At 53.5% G+C, this 11,451-nt stretch overlaps 1 protein-coding gene across 1 annotated transcript in view; it reads right to left on the bottom strand.

Annotated features, from left to right (window-relative positions):
* hgh1 (HGH1 homolog (S. cerevisiae)) overlaps positions 1 to 8,126 on the bottom strand; it is a 34,714-nt gene extending 26,588 nt beyond the window's left edge. Inside the window, exons 1-4 of the mRNA XM_059971604.1 lie at positions 8,001 to 8,126; positions 5,587 to 6,161; positions 3,926 to 4,026; positions 2,605 to 2,703 (exon numbers count right to left, since the gene is read on the bottom strand). Of these exons, the coding sequence (XP_059827587.1) occupies positions 2,605 to 2,703; positions 3,926 to 4,026; positions 5,587 to 6,128 (742 nt within the window). The 5' untranslated portion in view covers positions 6,129 to 6,161; positions 8,001 to 8,126. The remainder of the gene's footprint in view (positions 1 to 2,604; positions 2,704 to 3,925; positions 4,027 to 5,586; positions 6,162 to 8,000) is intronic.
* Positions 8,127 to 11,451: the final 3,325 nt, after the last annotated feature.

Here is an 11,451-nt window from a genome sequence, read left to right on the forward strand (position 1 = left end):
TTATCCGTGGCATCCTCCTTGCTACGATGAGGCCACACTCAGGGAGGAGCAACACTTTATATTTTGTCTGGGTAGCCTCTAAACTGATGACATGAACATCTTTTTCTTTTATAAATCCATTGATTCTCATGGCTACTTGGACTATACCTCTTCCCAGCCTGTCACTTGTAAAAATGCCACTCCCTTCTCTCAGTTACTCCGTCTCCACCGCAACTGCTCTCAGGATGAGGCTTTTCATTCCAGAACTACTAAGATGCCCTCCTTCTTCAAAGAAAGGGGTTTCTCCTCCTCCAGTATCAACGCTGCCCTCACTCACATCTCTTCCATTTTGTGCACATTTGCCCTCACCCCATACTCCTGCCACCCCACCGGGGATAGGGTTCCTCTTGCCCTCACCCCACCAGCCTCCACATACAACACATAATTCTCCATATTTTCTACCATCTCCAACGGGACCCACCACCAAGCACATCCTTCTCTCATCCATTCCCCCCCCCCCCACTTCCCACAGAGATCACTGCCTAAGCGACTCCCTTGTCTGTTCACCTGCAAGTGGAACAAGTGCTACACCTAACCCACATCTCCTCCCTCACTACCATTCAGGGCCCCAAACAGTCCTTCCAGGTGAGGTGACACTTCAACTGTGAGTCTGTCATATACTGTGTCTGGTGCTCCTGGTGGGTCTCCTGTATATTGGAGAGACCCAGTGCATATTTTGAGAGACTGTTTCGTCAAGCACTAGGTTACATCTGCCTAGAAAAAGTGGGTTCTCCTGGAGGCTGCCCATTTCAATTCTACTGCCATTCCCATTCTGACACGTCAATCCACGGCCTCCTCTAATGTGGCGCCGATGCCATACTCAGGTCAGAGGAGCAACACCTCATATTCCACCTGAGCAGCCTCCAACCTGATGGCATGAACATCAATTTCTTGAACTTCTGGTAATTGCCCCCCTCCCCCACTTCACCATTGCTGTTTCTTCTATCACTCATCTCCTTACCTGCCCCTCACTTCCCTCTGGTGCTCCTCCTCCTTCCCTTTCACTGTACGATGAAATATGTGACAATAGTCAACCAATTTTACTTCACCACTCTAATGGCTATAGGTTTCAATGCTTCAGGGAGAATGGAGGAAAAGGGGACCTAATTTCAAATGCTGCAGCATGTTTGATGGACTCCAGTACTTGACATTTTGGCACCATTGCATAGTGACTAGCAAAACACATTACAGAACCACCTGGAAGACCAGAGTTCAGTTCCCAATGCTGTCTGTGAGGAGTTTGTATCTTCTCCCTGTGACCTGTGTCCTCCAGCTTCCTCCCACATTCCAAACACAAGGGTCAGTGAAGTGACTGACGGACAATGAGAATAGAAGGAGGCAGCACAGTCGTGTCAGGCTAGCATAACGCTTTACAGTGCTATGACATGTGTTCATTCCGCCGCTGTCTGTAAGGAGGCTGTACGTTCTCCCTCTAATCACACAGGTTTCCTCTGGGTGCTCCCGATTCCTCCCACACATGGGTCTGGGTTAGTGAGCTGTGGGTACTATGCTGCTGCTGGAAGTTTGATGACACTTGTGGACTGCTCCCAGCACTTCACAGACTGCACTGGTCATTGACATATTTCACTCTATTTGATGTATATGTGACAAATAAAGCTAATCTCTAATCTCTCTATTTATTTTATTTCAAGATATAATATGGAAAGACCTTTCTGCCCCTTCGAGTTGTGCCGCCCAGCAACTCACCGATTTAACCCCAGCCCAATCACAGGACAATTTACAATGTTCAATTAATACCAGAAGATATAGGAGCAGATTGAGGCCATTTGGTCCATCTAGTCTGCTCCACATGGCTGGATCATCATGGCTGATCCACTTTTCCGCTCCGCTCCAAGCTTCTGTCTTCTCCCTGTATTCCTTCATGGCCTGACTAATCAAGAATCTAACAACCTCTGCCTTAAATGTACTCAATGACTTGGCCTCCACAGGTGCCAGTGGCAACGACTTCCACAGATTCACCACTCTCTAGCTAAAGAAATTTTTCCTCATCTCCGTTCTAAACGGACATCCCTCTATTCTGAGGCTGTGTCCTTGGGCCTCAGACGTTCCCACCAGAGGAAACATCCTCTCCACATCCTCCCTACAAGGCCTTTCACCATTCGATAATTTTCAATGAGATCTCCACCCCACTTCCACATTCTTCTGAATTCTAGTGAATACAGGCCCAGAGCCATCAAACACTCCTCATATCATAAGCCTTTCAGTCACAGAATCATTTTAGTGAACCTCCTTTGAACCCTTTCCAATGAAAGCACATCCTTTCTTAGATCAGGGGCCCAAAACTGCTTATGGTACTCCGTGAGGCCTCACCAGGGCCTTATAGAGTCTCAACAATACATCTTTATTTTTCTATTCCTAGGCTAACCTACTGCTCCATTTAACCCACTAGCTGGTACAGCTTTGGACTGTGACGTGAAGGAATGTACAAGCTTCCTTACAGAGGATGCTGGAATTGAACTCTGAGCTTCGACGCTGCAACCTGTAATAGCGTCACACCGAACAGTCAGACCCTGTTAATTCCCAGTGCTTTCTGTCATGTCCTACCTTCCGTTTCGTCTTCACTCAGCTCCTCAGGGCCGGCCAGAGGCAGCAGCAAGAAGGGAAGGATGTCGACGTCACTGCCAAGCAACCACTCGTGACAGGCTGTGGACGGAGATAAACACAGGCAGGAATTGCCGAGTGGTTTGGTGAGGACAAGGTACTTAGAGCAGTAGGCCAGGGGACGAACGCCTTAGTGGGAAACAGAACGAAGGGAGTGTGGAGTGATACACTCAGTGGCCACTTTAATAGGTACACCTGCTCGCCAATGCAATTAGCTAATCAGTCAATCACATGCCAGCAATGTAATAACAAAAGCATGCAGACATGGTCAAGAGGTTCGGTTGTTGTTCAGACCAAACATCAGAATGGGGGAAAGAAATGTGATTATTTGACAGTCAATGGTACCAGATGGGCTGGTTTGAGTATCTCAGAAACTGCTGATCCCCTGGGATTTTCACATAAAACAGTCTCTACAATTTCCCAAGAACAGTGTGAAAAACAAAAACCATCCACTGAGCAGAATCTGCCAAAGCCACTGGTTTTACCGTGCCAGTAACCCACCTTTGCCCCTTCTCCTGTCAGTAGCAACAGTTCCACAAGGCTTAGCAGCTAGGCTACATGCAAAGCTCAGGATTTGGACTTGGTTGTCGGAGGCTATTGGGATCTGAGCCCCACTATCTGCCCCAGCTATGATAACCTTAACGAGCCAGGGGTTAGTGATGGAGAGTGGTGACTGAGCCTGTTACGACATGTGAACGTGCATCATATTCAGGCAGAAGAGATTTAGCTTAATTTAGCACCGCATTTGGAGTACACATTGGGGGCTGTGCAATAATGCTTTTTAAATTAAAAACTATTTTTCCAGGACAGAAATGGTTAATTCGAGGGGGTATAATTTTAAGCTGACTGGAGAAAAGTTTAGAGGGGGATATCAGAGGCAAGCTGCTTTTTTATATATATACACGGGGAGCAGTGGGTGTGTGGAATGTGCTGCCAGGGATGGTGGTCGAGGCAGATACACTAGGGACATTCAAGAAGCTCTTAGACAGAGTCATAGATGTCAGAAAAATGATCAGCTATGTGGGAGGGACTGATCTTAACATAGGTTAAAAAGTCAGCACAACTTTGTGGACTGAAGGGCCTGTACTGTGCTGTAGTGGTCTATGTTCGATGTACACGTATGGAAAAGGAGTTGACTATAGTCACACAAACTGCTGTAAAATCAACGTCAAAGGTGTACACAAAAGGAATCTTCAAGAAGGCTCCTCACAGGACGACCGGGAGCAATGACCACTCTGAAACGAAGGCGAGATGAGACACTCACCATAGTCAAAGCAGCAGTTTCGTAGTGTGCCCACCACACCACCTCGTCGCACGCTGGACCCCTCATACTGAGTGTAAGGGAGCAATCGCTGCACAACGCACCTGTGGAACAAAACACACTGGCTGAAGGAGAGGGAACCACACTTGGAGAGGATGGCAGCACAGTGCAGTGCACCCAGTTAAAGTGAGAGGTGAAAGCTTAAAGTTCAAAGCAAATGTATTATCGACGTATATGCACATCACCATATACAACCCCGAGATTAATTTGCTAATGGGCATACTCAATAAATCTATAAAACAATAACAAAGCCAACGAAAAACCACACCAACTGGACATCCAACCAGTATGCAAAAGCCAACAGACTGTGCAAATACAAAAATAAAGCAATAATAGTAATAATAAATAAGCAATAAATAACGAGTACGAAATGAAGAGTCATTGAAAGTGAGTCCATGGGTTGTGGTAACAGTTGTAGTGCTGGGGTGAGTGAAGTTATCCTCTTTTGGTTCAAGAGCCTGATGGTTGAGGGGTAATACCTGTTCATGAACCAGGTGGTGTGGGCCCTGAGGCTCCTGAACCTTCTACCTGATGGCAGCAATGAGAAGAGAACTTGCCCTGAGTGGTGAGACATGCTCTCTTCTCGCTGCTGCCATTTGAAGAAGCTAAAGGGAGATTACAAGACAAGCTTTTGATTTAAACCCACAGAGGTGTGGGCACTTGGAATGTCCTGTCAATGATAGTGGTACGTGCAGGTATTGTTTTATTTACAGGTACAGAACAGAGCCTTTTGGCCCAACAACTGACCGCCCAGCAATTCACCCACATAACCCCAGCCGAATCATGGGACAATTTACAATGTCCAATTAACTGGTTCATATTTGGACTGAGAGAGGAAACCGGAGCATCCAGAGAAAACTCACAGGAAGTATGTACAAATTTCTTTTAGGCAGTGTCGGAATCAAACTCCAGACTCCAACGCCCTAAGCTGTGATAGCGTCAAACTAACCGCTATGTGTCCGTGGCAACCTAAGCTGTTTTTGATTTCCGTAGCTGGACGTTACGATCTCCTGGCGTGCAGGAGAATGAGAGGAGATTTGATAGAGGTATAGAAAACTATGCAGGGTATGGAAAGGGTAAATACAAGCAGGCTATTTCCACTGAGTTTGTGTGAGACTGGAGGTCATGGGTTAAGGGTGAAAGTTTAAGGGGAGCATGAGTGGAAACTTCTTCACTCAGTGTGGAATGAGCTGCCAGTGTAAAAACGGTGGACATTATAGTTATGTTTAAGAAGCATTTACAGATAAAAGAAAGATTAGCTAATCCTTGTCTACCTTTTAAAAACTCTTAAATCACATACAGCGAAAAGTGTCGTTTACATCAAAGCAAAGCAGCCAGGATGTGCTGGGGGCAGCCCACGAGTGCCGCCACACTCCCAATTCTAACATAGCAGGCCCACACATCAGTAACCTTAACCCGTACATCTTTGGAACGTGGGAGGAAACCAGAACATCTGGAAGAGACCCACGTGGTCATGGGGAGAACGTACAGGCAGTGACAAGAATCGGCTCCCATCAGCCATCGCAGACACTCTAACAGCGCCATGCTAACCACTACACTACTATGCCACCATGCTGTCACAAGTACATAGAAAAGCAACAGACCTGTCCTTATCCAGTATGAACCTCCTGGCTTCTGGGAGTTGGGTCAGGTTGGAGAGCAGAGGCCCGAGATAGTGAAGTGTCCCCTTCTTGTTGTAGCGGTCCGTGCAGAAGATCTCCACGATCTTGGCCAGGCCCACCTCTTCGCTCTGGATGGCGCGGAGCACTTCCCTGCCGGTGTCCTCCCTCCGCGACAGGTTGGACAGGATGGAGCAGACCTGGTCTGCGAAGTCGTGGTCGGGGTCACAGAGGCTGCTCAACAGGGAGGGGAGGAGGTCGGCCTGATGCAGCAGGGGCGCATGGACGCTCTCGTCCGCAGACAGGTTGACAAGGGCACAGTGGCAGTCCTTCGCCACGGCCGGGGAAACATCCCGCCTCAGGGTCAGCAGGGCCCTCAGTACTTCAGCATTGCTCGCCAAGAACCGCCGGCCGTCCGCACTCCCCGTCAGACCCAGCGCATATTGGGTGGCCTGGCTCTTCACGTCCGGCCGCGTGTCCGACGTCAGGAAGCCCAGCAGCTCTTGGGCCTGTGAATCTTCCAGCATAGCGCTCCCGTCGACCAAAGGCTGTCGGTCTACCTGCGGCAGATCCAGGAGCATAGAACATTACTGCACTGCCACAGGCCAATCAGCCTACGGACTCTCTGAGAATTAGCTTTATTTTCAGTGACGTACGCCATGAAATGTGTTACTTCAGCAGTACATTGCAATACATCGAAAAATTAATATGCTTAAATAATATAAAAATACTTTTTATAGACACAGTGGAGCTTATTCCCACCCCCTCACCACCACTACCCCGACGGCCATGACAACCTTAAGGAACCCAAGGCTCTTAAACTCTACCAAACCCATTTCAGGCATACCTACACTCACAATGTGAAGTACTTGCCCTCAAGATACGCTCTTTGAACTACCCACAACTTTAAAATCATGTTCTCTGGGGTTTCTATCCTGGGGAAGAGACTCAGATTCACGACTCCACTACGTATCTTATAAATTTACATCATGTCTGTCCTCAGTCGCCAACACTCTTGCAAGAAGAAGCAATGCATGAAGATATGACAAGCACAAGGGGTAGGGAGGTGGGGTGCAGAGAAACCTGCAGACAAGGACTGGGGCTTGAAGGCATCTGTAGGCAGGGCTGAGAAGGGAGGGGACAACAGGGGATGAGGGGGAAAAGAGGGACCAGCAGGTTGAGAGAACAGAGATGAGGAATTTCTTTAGCTAGAGGGTGGTGAATCTGTGGAATTCATTACTATGAACGGCTGTGGAGGCCAAGTCGCCGGGTGTTTTTAAAGTGGAGGTTGACAGGTTCTTGATTAGTCAGGGCTTCAAAGGTTACAGGGAGAAAGCAGGAGAATGAGGTTGAGAGGGACAATAAATCAGCTGTGATGGAATGTCGGCGCAGCCTTGATGGGACGAATGGTCTAATTCTGCTCCCATGTTTTATAATCTTATGGATAGAGACCAGCAGACGGGGAAGGGGTGGGAGAGGGACCAATCGACAGGGTGAGTGAGGAGCGAAAGGGGCCAGCTGATGGGGGGGGGGGGGGGAGGGAGAGGGTCCAGCACACAGGGTAAAGGGAAGGAGAGGGTCCAGCAGATAGGGGAGGGGGGGGAGAGGGACCAACTGATGGGGTGAGTGGGGAAGGTAGGGACCAGCAGATGGGGGGGGGGGAGGAGAGGGTCCAGCAGACGAGGGGAGGGAGGGAGAAGGTCCAGCACACAGGGTAAAGGGAGGGAGAGGGTCCAGCAGATAGGGGAGAGGGACCAACTGATGGGGTGTGGGAAAGGGTAGGGACCAGCAGTTGGGGGGGGGGGGGAGGAGAGGGTCCAGCAGACGAGGGGAGGGAGGGAGAAGGTCCAGCACACAGGGTAAGGGGAGGGAGAGGGTCCAGCAGATGGGGTAAGGGGAGGGAGAGGGTCCAGCAGATGGGGTAAGGGGAGGGAGAAGGTCCAGCACACAGGGTAAGGGGAGGGAGAGGGTCCAGCAGATGGGGTAAGGGGAGGGAGAGGGTCCAGCACACAGGGTAAGGGGAGGGAGAGGGTCCAGCACACAGGGTAAGGGGAGGGAGAGGGTCCAGCACACAGGGTAAAGGGAGGGAGAGGGTCCAGCACACAGGGTAAAGGGAGGGAGAGGGTCCAGCACACAGGGTAAGGGGAGGGAGAGGGTCCAGCACACAGGGTAAAGGGAGGGAGAGGGTCCGGCACACAGGGTAAAGGGAGGGAGAGGGTCCGGCACACAGGGTAAAGGGAGGGAGAGGGTCCAGCACACAGGGTAAGGGGAGGGAGAGGGTCCAGCAGACGGGGGGGGGGGGAGGATAGAGAGGGAGACGGACGAGCAGACGGGGTGAAGGACTCTCAGACCCCTATTTCCCCGCTTCACCGTTGCCACTCGGTCCCTCACTTCCTTACCCACTCACTCCACACACGCGCGACCACTCGACAACAGACAGGAATTTCCGCCCATTCGCACTGATCGATGGCCACCTTCACCAATGGAATTATTTGGCGCGGGCGTTCAGACGGAAGTGAAGCCCAGTAGTAACCGCTGTGTCTTCTGGGATTTGTATTCTTTCTGCATGGATGTAGGTGGGTTCTTCCGTGAGGGAGCGCTTCGCTGGGAACCAATATTGAGGGAGCGTCACGCTGACGAAGGTGCAGTACTAAAGGAGGGTCACACTGTGGGAGGGGTGGTACTAAATGAGGGTCACACTGTGGGAGGGGTGGTACTAAATGAGGGTCACACTGTGGGAGGGGTGGTACTAAATGAGGGTCACACTGTGGGAGGGGTGGTACTGAGGGATTCACACTGTGGGAGGGGTGGTACTGAGGGAGGGTCACACTGTGGGAGGGGTGGTTCTGAGGGATTCACACTGTGGGAGGGGCAGTACTGAGGGAGGGTCACACTGTGGGAAGGGTGGTACTGATGGATTCACACTGTGGGAGGGGTGGTACTGAGGGAGGGTCACACTGTGGGAGGGGTGGTTCTGAGGGATTCACACTGTGGGAGGGGCAGTACTGAGGGAGGGTCACACTGTGGGAAGGGTGGTACTGATGGAGGGTCACACTGTGGGAGGGGAGGTACTGAGGGATGGTCACACTGTGGGAGGGGTGGTACTGAGGGATTCACACTGTGGGAGGGGCAGTACTGAGGGAGGGTCACACTGTGGAAGGGGTGGTACTGAGGGAGGGTCACACTGTGGGAGGGGTAGTACTGAGGGAGGGTGACACATTGGGAGGGGTGCTACTGAGGGATTCACACTGTGGGAGGGGTGGTACTGAGGGAGGGTCACACTGTGGGAGGGGTGGTACCGAGGGAGTGTCACTCTGTGGGAGGGGTGGTACCGAGGGAGGGTCACTCTGTGGGAGGGGAGGTACCGAGGGAGGGTCACACTGTGGGAGGGGAGGTACTGAGGGATGGTCATACTGTGGGAGGGGCGGTACTGAGGGAGGGTCACACTGTGGGAGGGGAGGTACTGAGGGAGGGTCACACTGTGGGAGGGGCGGTACCGAGGGAGGGTCACACTGTGGGAGGGGAGGTACCGAGGGAGGGTCACACTGTGGGAGGGGTGGTACCGAGGGAGGGTCACACTGTGGGAGGGGAGGTACCGAGGGAGGGTCACACTGTGGGAGGGGTGGTACTGAGGGAGGGTCACACTGTGGGAGAGGTGGTACTGATGGAGGGTCACACTGTGGGAGGGGAGGTACTGAGGGATGGTCACACTGTGGGAGGGGTGGTACGGAGGGAGGGTGACACATTGGGAGGGGTGCTACTGAGGGATTCACACTGTGGGAGGGGTGGTACTGAGGGAGGGTCACACTGTGGGAGGGGTGGTACTGAGGGAGGGAGACACATTGGGAGGGGTGCTACTGAGGGATTCACACTGTGGGAGGGGTGGTACTGAGGGAGGGTCACACTGTGGGAAGGGTGGTACTGAGGGAGGGTCACTCTGTGGGAGGGGTGGTACCGAGGGAGGGTCACACTGTGGGAGGGGTGGTACTGAGGGAGGGTCACTCTGTGGGAGGGGAGGTACCGAGGGAGGGTCACACTGTGGGAGGGGAGGTACCGAGGGAGGGTCACACTGTGGGAGGGGTGGTACTGAGGGAGGGTCACACTGTGGGAGGGGTGGTACTGAGGGATGACCACACTGTGGGAGGGGCAGTACTGAGGGAGTGTGACACATTGGGAGGAGTGGTACTGAGGGATTCACACTGTGGGAGGGGTGGTACTGAGGGAGGGTCACACTGTGGGAGGGGTAGTACTGAGGGAGGGTGACACATTGGGAGGGGTGCTACTGAGGGATTCACACTGTGGGAGGGGTGGTACTGAGGGAGGGTCACACTGTGGGAGGGGTGGTACCGAGGGAGGGTCACTCTGTGGGAGGGGTGGTACCGAGGGAGGGTCACTCTGTGGGAGGGGAGGTACCGAGGGAGGGTCACACTGTGGGAGGGGAGGTACTGAGGGAGGGTCACACTACGGGAGGGGCGGTACTGAGGGAGTGTCACACTACGGGAGGGGGCGGTACCGAGGGAGGGTCACACTGTGGGAGGGGTGGTACCGAGGGAGGGTCACTCTGTGGGAGGGGAGGTACCGAGGGAGGGTCACACTGTGGGAGGGGAGGTACCGAGGGAGGGTCACACTACGGGAGGGGCGGTACCGAGGGAGGGTCACACTGTGGGAGGGGCGGTACCGAGGGAGGGTCACACTGTGGGAGGGGAGGTACCGAGGGAGGGTCACACTGTGGGAGGGGAGGTACTGAGGGAGGGTCACACTGTGGGAGGGGAGGTACTGAGGGAGGGTCACACTACGGGAGGGGCGGTACGGAGGGAGGGTCACACTGTGGGAGGGGCGGTACCGAGGGAGGGTCACACTGTGGGAGCGGAGGTACCGAGGGTCACACTGTGGGAGGGGTGGTACTGAGGGAGGGTCATACTGTGGGAGGGGTGGTACTGAGGGAGGGTCACACTGTGGGAGGGGAGGTACCGAGGGAGGGTCACACTACGGGAGGGGCGGTACCGAGGGAGGGTCACACTTTGGGTTGGGCGGTACCGAGGGAGGGTCACACTGTGGGAGGGTCACACTGTGGGAGGGGTGGTACTGTGGGAGGGTCACACTGTGGGAGGGGTGGTACTGAGGGAGGGTCACACTGTGGGAGGGGTGGTACTGAGGGAGGGTCACACTGTGGGAGGGGAGGTACCGAGGGAGGGTCACACTGTGGGTTGGGGGTTACCGAGGGAGGGTCACACTGTGGGAGGGGAGGTACCGAGGGCGGGTCACACTACGGGAGGGGCGGTACCGAGGGAGGGTCACACTGTGGGAGGGGCGGTACCGAGGGAGGGTCACACTGTGGGAGGGGGGGTACTGAGGGAGGGTTGATGCACCATCAATAACTCACACTGAGACGTAAGGCGAGATATCGGCTTTTATTGACTGGAAGAAGGAACCAGGAGTGAGTGTCTATCATACAATGTCGTGGAGACTGAGGCCGAGCGTCAGGCCTCAGATCGCCTTTATACAGGGGCCTGTGGGAGGAGTCACAGGAGCAGTCAGCAGGGGCGTGTCCAGACAGGCACATAGTTCACCACAAGGGTCACACTACGGGAGGGGCGGGTACCGAGGGAGGGTCACACTACGGGAGGGGCAGTACTGAGGGATGGTCACACTGTGGGAGGGGAGGTACTGAGGGAGGGTCACACTACGGGAGGGGCGGTACCGAGGGAGGGTCACACTGGGAGGGGAGGTACTGAGGGAGGGTCACACTACGGGAGGGGCGGTACCAAGGGAGATTCACACTATTGGAGGGGCGGTACTGAGGGAGGGTCACACTGTGGGAGGGGCACACTGTGGGAGGGGAGGTACTGT

This window comes from Hypanus sabinus, chromosome 6, assembly GCF_030144855.1.
Source record: "Hypanus sabinus isolate sHypSab1 chromosome 6, sHypSab1.hap1, whole genome shotgun sequence".
Lineage (NCBI taxonomy): Eukaryota > Metazoa > Chordata > Chondrichthyes > Myliobatiformes > Dasyatidae > Hypanus > Hypanus sabinus.